The sequence below is a fragment of the Leuciscus leuciscus genome (genome assembly GCF_965113295.1).
Source record: "Leuciscus leuciscus genome assembly, chromosome: 5".
Taxonomy (NCBI): Eukaryota; Metazoa; Chordata; class Actinopteri; order Cypriniformes; family Leuciscidae; genus Leuciscus; species Leuciscus leuciscus.
In genome coordinates this window covers 40,737,034-40,748,667 of record NC_138729.1, presented here as the reverse complement: position 1 = coordinate 40,748,667, position 11,634 = coordinate 40,737,034, and the positions used below count along the sequence as shown (strand labels likewise).

Genomic DNA, 11,634 nt, shown 5'->3' with positions numbered 1-11,634 from the left:
CAGGGTAATCTACATGATTAGCGCACGCTTGCGCCCCCTACCCTCACGACTGTATGGTAAATCTAACGTGCGTAGCTAATGGCTACAGTATCAGACTGTGAACACAGTTTCTGATGCCACCGTTTAAATAGGACAGATTGTTTTATGCTGGTTTAGCTAACAGAGCATGTATCTGTTATATACTATAATATCCGCACTTTTGTGCTTTTTGATATTGAAATGGATGAAACGGAGGAGGTATTACATGGATGTGAAGAGGTTAGATGGAAAAACGGTTCTTATAACAGGTACGTGAGTACTTTTGACTTCATATCTCTGGCTATGTAGCATCTCTTAGTGTAACGTGATTGACAGTTTATATAGGTCATACAAGTAATATTTATTGTATGCCTTCTTTCCTTTGCATATTAAAAGCCAAACCTTCATGTAAAGCTAAATCGCATTGGTTATGATATGAATCATGTGTCACTTTGTGTTATTCTGGAATCTGGATTTTCCTGTATGGAAAGGCCATTCATTCCTATTATGAATGAGAGGTTTGAGACTTGTATGTTTCAGGAGGAAACTGCGGGATTGGGAAGGAGACTGCTGTGGCACTGGCTTTACGAGGTGCTCGTGTGATCATCGCCTGCAGGGATGAGGAGAAAGCGAGAAAGGCCGTGCGAGAAATCAAAGGCAGGAGCCACAATATGAATGTGCTATATATGGAGGTCGACCTGGCCAACATGAGGTCCATACGAGAGTTCTGCAAAACCTTCCTACAAAAGGAGAAGCGGCTGGATATTTTGATCAATAATGCAGGTGATGATTGATGATTTTGATGATTGATCTCTCTCTGTCTCTATATATAAATATACACATGTTCACAGTATAAATTAAGACTTTCTTTATGCATAAAAAATTATATATAACTGTCCCTCGCACAAAGATGATCATATTTTGGGATCTGTGGCATCTAAGGGTGTGTTCACACTTGTAGTTCGGTTCACTTGGTTTGTTTGGTCCGGACCAAAATACAAAACACTTTTAGTCCTGGTCTGCTTAGCGTTCACATTGGCATTTTTAACACCGAACCTAAAGGCACTGGGATATATTCACAACCTGATTGGTCAGCTTTTATGACGTATATTTTGCGAGTGAACTTACCGAACATCCAAAACGATGCTGTGTGCTGGGATAAATGTGCTCGCTGTATACGCGTAGCCTACATATGATGGTATTTTGACCAGCTGAGAACTCGTGAAGAGCTGATAAAATGTGTGAATGAGTCAAAACAGCGGCAAGAATCCCTCCGTCACACACACAAACGAAGATCTGCTGCGAGCAGACACGGTTCTGACGCCTGTACCGAACTGTGATGGGCAACATCGTGACTATGATGAGAGAAAATAGGTATGAGTTAGAATATTTTATCTCTATTTATTGTTCCTCGTGCCTCATTCTCAGTCTTGTTCCTTTTTCATGGATTGAAAAGAATTACAGGCCTGGGAGAGTCAGGAACATGAAGCCAATTGGTGTTCACCGACCTTCTCTGCTTTTACTTGCAAACATCAGCTTTTATACAAGGTTCAGGGGGGTGTAACATCCGACCAATGAGAATATACATTACATTCTTATAGAATGTGAGACAAGTCCATTTATGCCCACTATCCGGCTGAAGGCAGCCCTTTCGGGCCCTCTCTCCTACACAAAAAAAGGGACCCTTTCTAGGCTGCTTTCCAAGAAACACACTCACATACATAGTGTAGCCTACATTAAAAGAGATGTGTGCAGAGAAGCAAGAACTTCTCTCCACTCCTGTAGCCTCAAAGACCAAAAAGGAAGAAAACAGGGTGAAACAGAGATAGAAAAGTCAGGCTTATTAGATTTATCTTGCAGTATGCTTGAGCATTCTGTCCTTAGGGTTACATCTTGTGGCATCATGTCCCGTTTTTGGCTCGTTACACGTCTTTGGTCCGTGTTGCATTCATATTTCATTCGAACCGCACCAGAGTTAATTTGTAAGCGTGCTGAGACCCATCTTTTCAGTGCTCTCGGTCCTTGTTTGGTGCGCTCCAGGGTTCGGATGGCAGCGTTCACACTTATTCAAATGAACGGAGCAATGGAACCAAACATGCCAAGTGTGAACACACCCTAAAAGATTGAAGACCCCTGGTCTGAATGGCTCAAAATCGGTATCTCCCCTCAGGTATCCCCAGCGTTCTCGACTGGACCGATGACAACTTCTCCATGTGCTTTGGCGTGAACCACCTGGGCCACTTCTTACTGACGAACCTTCTCCTCCTGCGGCTGAAAGAGAGCTCCCCGAGCAGAGTGATCAATCTCACCTGCTCCAGCTACAAGTACCAGAGGCTGAACTTCCAAGATCTCAACTACAACCTGTTCCCGTTCTTCACTTACTGCCGCAGCAAGCTGGCCAACATTTACTTCACACAGGAGCTTGCTCGCATGACGGAGGGGAAAGGAGTGACTGCGTATGCCGTTCACCCTGGTGAGATATAAAATATTGCCTGACTTTCTCATTTTACAACTGTGAAACAGATTGCTAGAGTGTCCCTGAGTATGCGCAGTAATAATAGTGATCTTTACCTTAGCAAGGACCTCTAATTATCTGAGCTGATCAGTGTGAAGGTCATTGTGTCTTTTGTCTCTTTCAGGTTACGTTCAGAGTAGCTGGACCTCTCATTACTCGATTCTGTACCGGATCCTTGTGCAGGTGGTGATGTTCATGTTTTTTGTCTCGTGCGAGGCTGGGGCGCAGACGGTGGTGTATTGCGCTGTATCAGACGAGGTGCTCCCGCACAGCGGAGGATATTTCACTGACTGTCGGCCGGCTCCTCTGCGAGCCTTCGCTAGAGATTCTGGAGTAGCAAAAAAACTCTGGGAGGCCAGTGAGAGACTAGTTAAACTGGCCTGATTACGATTTACAGATACGATAGAATGTCTTTTTGTTGTTGTTTTCATGTTTTATAAGCAGATTCTTATGTTATTTATGGAACACAGTGTTGTGAGAATGCGATTTTTATGACAGACTGGTTTGAGTTTTGACTTTGTGTGTGTGTTTTTTTACAGCATAATTTATTTGGTTGTGACTGATGTGGTTATGAAACATGCAGTGTTGAAAGGACCCTTTTCACATTTCCGGGTTCTCAGAAGCGGAAGTCTTCATAGTTGGGTAAACTTCTATAGCGGTGAATGGGAGAAAACAGCAGATATCATTTTTGTATTTCCATTTGCTCCAATAGCAAATGTAAAAACCCATTAGCGTTTCCACAACTTTCCAAAAGAGGGAAGTCTTTGAAAAAGGGTCCATTGCCTACATTTTTATTAATTGCTTTAATTAGCAAAGACTGGAAACAGTTCATCACAAATTCCATTTAAGATGGAGGTTGGCCATTTATAAATGCAAACAAATCAAAGCCTGAAAGCACACAAATCTAGCAGAACCACTAATGTTCCATTAATGCATTTGGTGGACACTTTAATCCAAAGCAATTTACATTTTATTCATACATTTTATCACTTCATGTCAAAGGTAAAAAAAAACTAAAAAACAATGTTCATTTTTCCCCAGGGTAGACCTTTTAATTAAAATGTGTACACAGATTGAAAATAAAATTTAAAAAAGTGATTGAAAACGCAGATTTTCATTTGCAATACAGTTTACTTAGTAGTTTACAAATGTCTTCCTAAATCTTCTATGGACAGACTGATGCTGACATGCTTGCTGGTATGATGACTTCTACTCAAGCACAACACAACTTTCTATGATTTTTTTTTTTTTTTTTTTTACTTTATCCAGGCCTGGAAATGACAGTTTTAAAACTCCATAAATATAGAGTGCAACAGTCGGGTTCTGGAAATAATCATGTTTAACAGTGGAATTCATGGTGAAAAACGACATTTCCCATGATTCTGCAAAGGAATCTTAAATAACTCTATAACGCCCATGCTCTCCCATGAAGCACTGCAAGTCAGTCCCACTACGCCCTCAAACTATTTTAAATATTTGTTTACGAGTCATTCTATAATTTAGGGTACATTTCACATCAGTGTAAAAAATGATATGGTTTCAGTTTATATATCTTATCAGTGTAACTTATCTGCTAGTTGCAAAGCTTAATCATTAAACACCATTTTGATATTACAAAAAAAAATATTTTTCCTGGTTTGTCAACTATGTTACGGACAAACTATATTCCACTCATACACTGATTAAGATTGCTACATTTTAAGTGACTCAAATATTCATTGTTTTTTGGTCATAATGTGATTATTTTAAGACTTCTAAGTATTTTTTTTTTTTAAACAGTTACATAAATCTACTTTGAAAATCATTTTGATAGTTTCAAGAATGTTATGCAAAACTCCAGTCCGTGTGGATGTCAACTATACCCTAAAATATCAAAACCAGCAGTCTAGATATTTAAAATGTAAAAAAAAAAAAAAAATCATTAAAAACATAGCTGACAATGACAGTTAATCAGTTGACAGATATAGTTGACAATTTCACCAATTTGCCTCATAATTTCAGTGGCAGGCCTTGCCTGGGCAACCAAATGTCATTTTCTTGATCAGGTTAACATTTTAATATATATTTAAAATAAAAACAAAAAATATTGCAAACCATTAACAATGGACCCAACATAGTTGCCAATTAATATACTCCTTGACAATAGGTCATTGGAGATAAAATATAGAAGGAATTGCCATAATGCTGCAGAAGAAAATCACATCACATGATGCTGGTCGCATTGTTTTGTGAAAACCATTTGTTTGTTTTCGGGTGTTTGGTTAGTAACATATGCACATTAGTAACAGAATTTTTGCAGAAAATAATCAAATGAAGTATTTTCTTATTTTAATGAAAATTACATTTAAACTCAATTTATTCATTTAGGTTGTGGAAATAAATTTAATATAGATCATTCTGACTTTAACATTTATTATCCATTATTTTGAACTCAAGACCCACTTACTTCAAAATGCAGACATAGCAATAACGTAATTTAAGGGACACAAAGGCAATTTCAAGCAAACTGAAAAAATAGGGTGGATAAAATATTGGTGTGGGATTATTGTATGCGTCCTCTTAAATTGATAAAATAAGATTTTTCGGAAGAAAATTGTTTAAATTTTTTTACCCTAAATTATAAAATGACCATATTGTTTCTATATTTATAAAATCTTTCTAAGTGTTTAAGTCGATAGTTTTATATTTCCCCATCATCTGATTGTCATTCACAATGCTTCATGGGATTGTAGTTCTTTCTCTCATAAAAAAGCCACACTCTCTTCTATCTGTCTTTTTTTTCAAATACCTTTTTGCTTTATTTTTAAGTTGGTAATGTTGTGATTCACCTTTGGTGTACTGTAACTCTTTAACAAAGACCTTTTTAAATCCCTATGGAAAAAAAAGTTTCCAAAACCAAGGTCGCTAAAAAAGTGGATGGCCACTGTTGCAGTCTTTTCTCAGTTTTTCTTAGGATGGGGAACCCTTTCAAATATATTTCTTATCAATATTCAAGAAACATGCACACGATTCTTCAGTATTTAAATCATCTCATTTATTTATATCTTTTGAACACATTTGCTTAAGTCAGGGAATACACAGAGCATGTTTGAGAACAGAGCAATAACAAGAGTAAGAATCATCAGAAATCAAAGAGAACATTATCTTATACAGAAAAACAAAACTAACAGAGGGTTACTGTGAGAAAACTCAACTTCAGAGAAACTATCCGGTACTGTTTCCAATCAGAGAAATGACGTGACGGGTGGAATGGAAACAGTCCTGTGCTTCAAGACGGACAGGGTTGTTGGTGCAGGTGGAAATACTCTGGATCTCTGTTATTTACTGAGCTGTAAGTTAGTCGTAAAAGACTGATAAAAGTCCGAAACAATTGGCCATTCAGGTTTGGTGAGCATCCGCAAAGCACAAATAGCAGAACTATGTCACTGCCGATACAAATTTAGCTTAAAAGTGATTTTGAAAAACTCATGCATATTTAGCTAATATTGCAAGTGCTTCTCTGAAGTCAAGCAGTCTCATACTAATGAGTAATCTTATAGTCGTTAATATAAATATCAGTCACCCTGCATTGACAACAATGAGCTTAATACAAAAGCATGCCGTAGAAATATCACCATTTCCATAATCTTAATATCATCGACATTTTGTAGCTATAGTATTCGTCATTTACACTGCCATTGTCAGTATCATTTTGGGACAAAATATTATATAATATTTTATATATATATATATATATATATATATATATATATATATATATATATATATATATATATGCACTTAACAAAGCTGGTAAAACAGATAAGAGAAAAGTTTAGGTAAACCAGCATTCAATAGAAAAATGAAATCAAAAAGAGAAATAACACCAAACCTAGTGTTCAAGTGACTATCATGCAAAGAAATTCCAGCTGAAATGCAAGTAAACTACAGTTTCAAAACTGTGTGTCCTGTTTTAATAGTGATGTGCACTTTCACTCGTTAACATGTTTATTTTCATTGCTAAACACACAGAGAACAGTAAACTTTTTACATGCTGTTTTATTAATTTTTTTCGTCATTTTGTCTTTTTTTTTAAGGGAGTGGACAGGCGTGAAACTTATATAAACACAGGTGAAGTCTTGCATGAGATAAAGCATCCAAGAATGAGACGCAACTGTAACAGAAGCAGAACGCCGGAGCACAAACACACGTACACGTGCCTCACGGGGGTCGCTTTGTTTGGAAGAAGCCTTTTTGATTGGATTTGAAAAATTCCCTATTTTTATCCTCGTGAAAGGCGTTTCAGACAATTTCTTTCAAATAATAACAACAAAAAAAGATCAGTAGTCATCATCGATATGACATGTAGCTCAAAAATAGTGAGATTGACCATGAAACAAAGTGTGCGACGCACACAAACTTAAAAACCACGTAGAAAGTTGCGGTAATATAATCAAATAAATACAACCTGAGGACACAATTAGTATACGAGTCTATATAAGGGCAATAAAATAGTCACATGACCAGGTGATGATGTCACACTGTCACGTCCGTTCACCATGATTACAAGCCTTCAAAAATAGACTGAAACCAGCGTAAAGTTGCTCGAGGTGTGACGTACACTTCATAAACTATTTCTTACCATCTTCTGAAATATAAAACTATTGCTGCCGATTTTGACTACGAACCTTCGCATCATTCTTCAAAAGGTCTTCACACACCTTGCACTTTGCCCATCCAAAAGGGTAAACAATCTTTAAAAAGGATCCAAGGTAACAAATTTCACTCTCCTTAAAAGTCTTGCACACTGACGACAAAATATATATAAACTCTCAAAAATAGAATGAGTAATATTGATAATAGTTAACACCATATGTTGCAAAAAAATATAAATTATGAAACACAAAAAACCCCCCAAAAACTCAAAAGAGCAAAAGTATGCAACTCTGTACGCTTAAACCTACCAAATTCTTCAGCTTCTACCAAATTTCGTGAATTCATTGAACCAGCTGCTTTTTAATGGCCTCTAATAACTCTAAACCTACACTAAAACAATAGCCACTTTGCAAACAAACTGAATGATGCCATTGGACGTCCATATCTTTCCATAGTCCTAGAAAACACATGAGTGAGGAGGTCATCTGGTTTGCCTATGATATTGGCATGTTCAGCTGAGGTATGGTTTTTATTCAGGTTTGATTCAGTCGGTCCAACTGTAGAGGAGCTATTCTAATACCGCTGGTTCAGCTAAAAAAAATTAAAAATAAATTGCAACACTAACATCTAATACTAATTTAATGTCACAGGTTACATATAGAGCATGATTGTGGCTTTCCAAAAACCAGGAATTGCTCTTTCAATATAAAGTACGCCAACTGAAATCCGATGAATTATTTCAAATCTGTGCTAATGATGCGAGAAATAAAGCTGGAAGACCCCGAACGTCACGCCGTTCTCGATTAGGCTCTGGTGGGATCTGCCCCAAAACAGACACACATACCAACATATGTCCACTTACGTTTGAACACACATGGACAGACGCATCGGTTGGATGTGAATCACATTGAGAAGCCTGTACATAAACGCCGACCATTATTTCTCCATATCACCACGGAAATGGCCTCTGTGGATATACTGAAAATTCATGCTCTCTAAAAATGTTTAGAAAAGAAAAGTCTTATATAAATTAAAAATCATTGGCATTCAGAACATGAATGGTATAAGTGACAATTGTTTTTGTATTTAATACTAATAACAACAGTAAGAACAATAGTAGTAATAATAATAATAACAACAATTATATCGCAAATCTACACTTTAAATGAGGACGGCGATTCAGTGTAACATTATTCACACTGGGAAGGTGCGACGGAAAGCGTGGTGTTTCACAGACGACTCGCTGAGGCCTTATTATCCGTACTAATCAAAGACTGTCCAACTCCACACAGCACATGTGCACAACAGGGGGAGTCTCTGCACGGGTGTAAAGATACAGGGAGGGAGGGGGTAAAGTTGAAGGTAAGACAGAAGACGACGCACAAAAGTGATTGGCAGGTGAGGTGATTGACAGGTGAGGGGGCCGGACCCAGTGTGCAGACTCACAGACACCCAGCACTGGGCTCGCTTTCCTTCCTCCCTCTCTTCAACTCTCCCCCCTCCCTCACTCTTGCACTCTCCATTTCTGGCTGGACACTCTTGTTAAGATGTGGCTACAATGAGCTCAACCTGAGGGGAAAAAAATGTGTTGTTAACTGTGTGTCTTTAGTTTGTACAACAACAAAATTGTATCCGAGATATGCATACAAAAATACAGAGGAGCTAGTTGTCATAAGGGCTATGGGCCCTATCTTGCACCCAGCGCAATTGACTTTGTGCTCCGACGCATGTATCATTCCTATTTTGCACCTGCGCAAAGCGGACTTTTCCCTCCACAGAAGCACGTCGGTTAACTCCCGGGGGCGGTTCAGCGCAAAGAGGAGGCGTGTTCCGGCGCAAAAGTTCCTTCATGCTATTTTGCAGGTTTAGAAAACAATTGCGCCACTAACCAGGAAAAATTTTTTTAAAGTCAGTGGCGCGTTGCGCATGTTATTCATATGCTATTTTAAGGGCGCATGCTTGGCCATAATCAATGTAGCGTGTGCACAACGCGCACTTTGATTCTCTCATCTACACAGAAGCAGCAGTTTTCATTTTTGCAAATCATACATTATTACGATAGATAGATAGATAGATAGATAGATAGATAGATAGATAGATAGATAGATAGATAGATAGACAGACAATTTATTATAAAAGCATACATCTAACTTACACATTTACCCAAATTATCATACGCCTGTTTAACCGAAGTTAATTTGGGTGGGTTTCTCCATCCCCAATGTCCCTGACGAGAACGTCGGTCTCCTCGGCTGTGAACCGCTCCTGGTGCGCGCCTGGCAAATCCGCCGTTATAATAGGAATCCGCTTTAGAACAAGCGCGTCTGCTCTTAAAGGGAATGTGAGATGACGCTCTGATTGGTTTATTTCACGTTACGCCCAAACCACACCTATGAATAATGAAGCTACTTCAGACCAACCCCTTTTAGATTTGCGCCGGGCGCAAGAGGCATTTATCCCCCCCGGGAAAATAGCAACAGCGCCCAAGACCCGCCCACAAAGTTACTTGCGCTTTGCGCTTGAAACTTGCGTTTCAGATCGTTAAAATAGGGCCCCTTATCTCAGTACCGGAAAAACCCCAAACAGTGGTGAATAATAATATTCAAGGGACAAGACAACTATATAATGAAGATTTTAAGTTTTGTTTCCCCTAATGGGGCAAGTTGTCACATGTGCTTAATTTATTTTATGTTTACTTCTGTTTGCAATCAATTTGAATTTATTATTTTAACTTTTTCATTTGTGCTGTTTCTTGAATTCATTTGTTTCATAACTGTTATTACTGTTAATTGCAGAAAAGGCATTAAATAACATTCAATTAACACATTTTTATGATAATTATGTATAATTTACATTTTAAATAAATGTGGCTAAAAATGGCTTTAAATAGCTATAAGCACATCCCAGCCGGGTTCGTCACTTATTGGGGTCCCCTGGAAACATTTCCGTTGTGGTCTGTGTTATTTGCAGCGCGTTTTTGTATTTGGTTTTGTTGTGAACTTTTGCAGCGCGTTTCTGTATTTGGTTGTGTTGTGAGTATTTGGAGCATTTGTGAAACTGATGAAGATGTTTTATTAATTTGCGGGTGTTTTTCTATTTGTATGCGTTTTCTTCAGTTGCAGTGCGTTGAGCTCTCTTCCACCGTACATAAGAGACTTTCAAAAACATTGAAAAAAATCTTACCAACCCCAAACTTCTGAACAGTAGGATTTATATAATATTTTCTATTAACCTGTAATTTAAATAAAATCAACTCCTCGCCCCGATTGAGAAACTTTTTCTTTTGTCTTTGTTTGTGCTTTATCAACATGCAGTAACACTAGTGTTCAAAATACAAAAGTTCTCACTGATGACGCATTTGAGACCCATGTTATTGCCCAGGTGTACCTTCACTGGAGAGGGGCGGCCGGAGCTCCCGAACAGTGGAAATGGACATTTTGCCATTTGGAGTCCCGGCGATGCCACACCCTCGTCTCTTCTGATTGGCTGCTGCGCGGCCGGCCCTGCCCGTCCACATATTGCGTGAGGCGGATATAGGCAATGCAGGCGGCCTCCTCTCCAATCAGGTGCACGTGAGGGTTCAGGATGGTGGTGTGGATGGGCTTACTGTTCTTAGACAGCACTGACAGAGCAAAAACCAGCCACACTTTAGAACATTCTATACATCATGACCAACAGGGTAAAAGTGAACAGCAATTCGGCTCAACTTACAGTTCTCGAAGTAAAATCTGTGGAAGTCCATCCCCTCCACCAGGTTTCCCAAGGCCTCAGGTTCAAAGCAGGTGAGTCCAGGGTCGCAGATTTTACTGAAAGGAATTAAAATAGTTTCAGTGCTATAACATTTTGTATTTACGGTCAATTGTGGCTAAATAAAATTAAAAATACACCTCACACACAAGCAACTTACGCATAGGCTTCAAAGTCGCCATTGTTGATGGCCTCAATAAGCTGTTCTGTGATTTTGATGATCTCCTGTTTGCGTGCTGTAGGAGGAAGTCAAGTGTCAGGAGCCAACTTCTCAAAATTCTCTAGTACGAGCATTATTTGTAAGCAAAGTTGCGTCTTTTCAAACACACCAACATATACTCCACAGGTTTACTCGAATTCATTCAGCAGACTCGTTTCTAATATGTCTTGCTGCATCAGTACACACAAGCTGCAGTGTTAAACCAGGCAGAAGCACACAAATAAAAAACAAAATCCACCCAAACAGATTTCAGCCACCTACACTACATGATTTCACACACACCATTTCCTTTCCAGCTCTGTTAGTCACAGGACTAAAACAACTAAATACCACAGCTCAAATAACTGAAGGTTAAAATAACACTCAATCACTACAGGCACAATAAAAAGACTCTCCGTATAACTGTGTTTACATCTGATATTAAGATCAGTCTCAGATGGTCCGATCACAATTTGTCAAGGGGTTTGTTTAAATTATTTTAAATTTTGCATATAAGAAG

General features: G+C 38.5%; 2 protein-coding genes across 42 annotated transcripts in view; one reads left to right on the top strand and one right to left on the bottom strand.

Moving 5' to 3' along the window:
* The first annotated feature begins 61 nt into the window (after positions 1-61).
* LOC309499207 (retinol dehydrogenase 14) lies at positions 62-3,048 on the top strand. The gene is made up of 4 exons (XM_082170377.1): positions 62-287; positions 559-801; positions 2,189-2,491; positions 2,658-3,048. Exons 1-4 carry the CDS (start codon positions 167-169, stop codon positions 2,915-2,917), a joined length of 927 nt encoding a protein of 308 aa, XP_082026503.1. The 5' UTR covers positions 62-166; the 3' UTR covers positions 2,918-3,048.
* A 4,717-nt stretch (positions 3,049-7,765) lies between these two features.
* Positions 7,766-11,634, bottom strand: part of camk2b1 (calcium/calmodulin-dependent protein kinase (CaM kinase) II beta 1) — a 65,571-nt gene continuing 61,702 nt past the window's right edge. For all 41 annotated transcript variants that reach the window (XM_082170265.1, XM_082170294.1, XM_082170290.1 and 38 more), the window contains 4 exons: positions 11,076-11,151; positions 10,880-10,974; positions 10,556-10,790; positions 7,766-8,737 (listed from right to left, as the gene is read on the bottom strand). In XM_082170265.1, the coding sequence (XP_082026391.1) occupies positions 10,558-10,790; positions 10,880-10,974; positions 11,076-11,151 (404 nt within the window). In that variant the 3' untranslated portion in view covers positions 7,766-8,737; positions 10,556-10,557. The remainder of the gene's footprint in view (positions 8,738-10,555; positions 10,791-10,879; positions 10,975-11,075; positions 11,152-11,634) is intronic.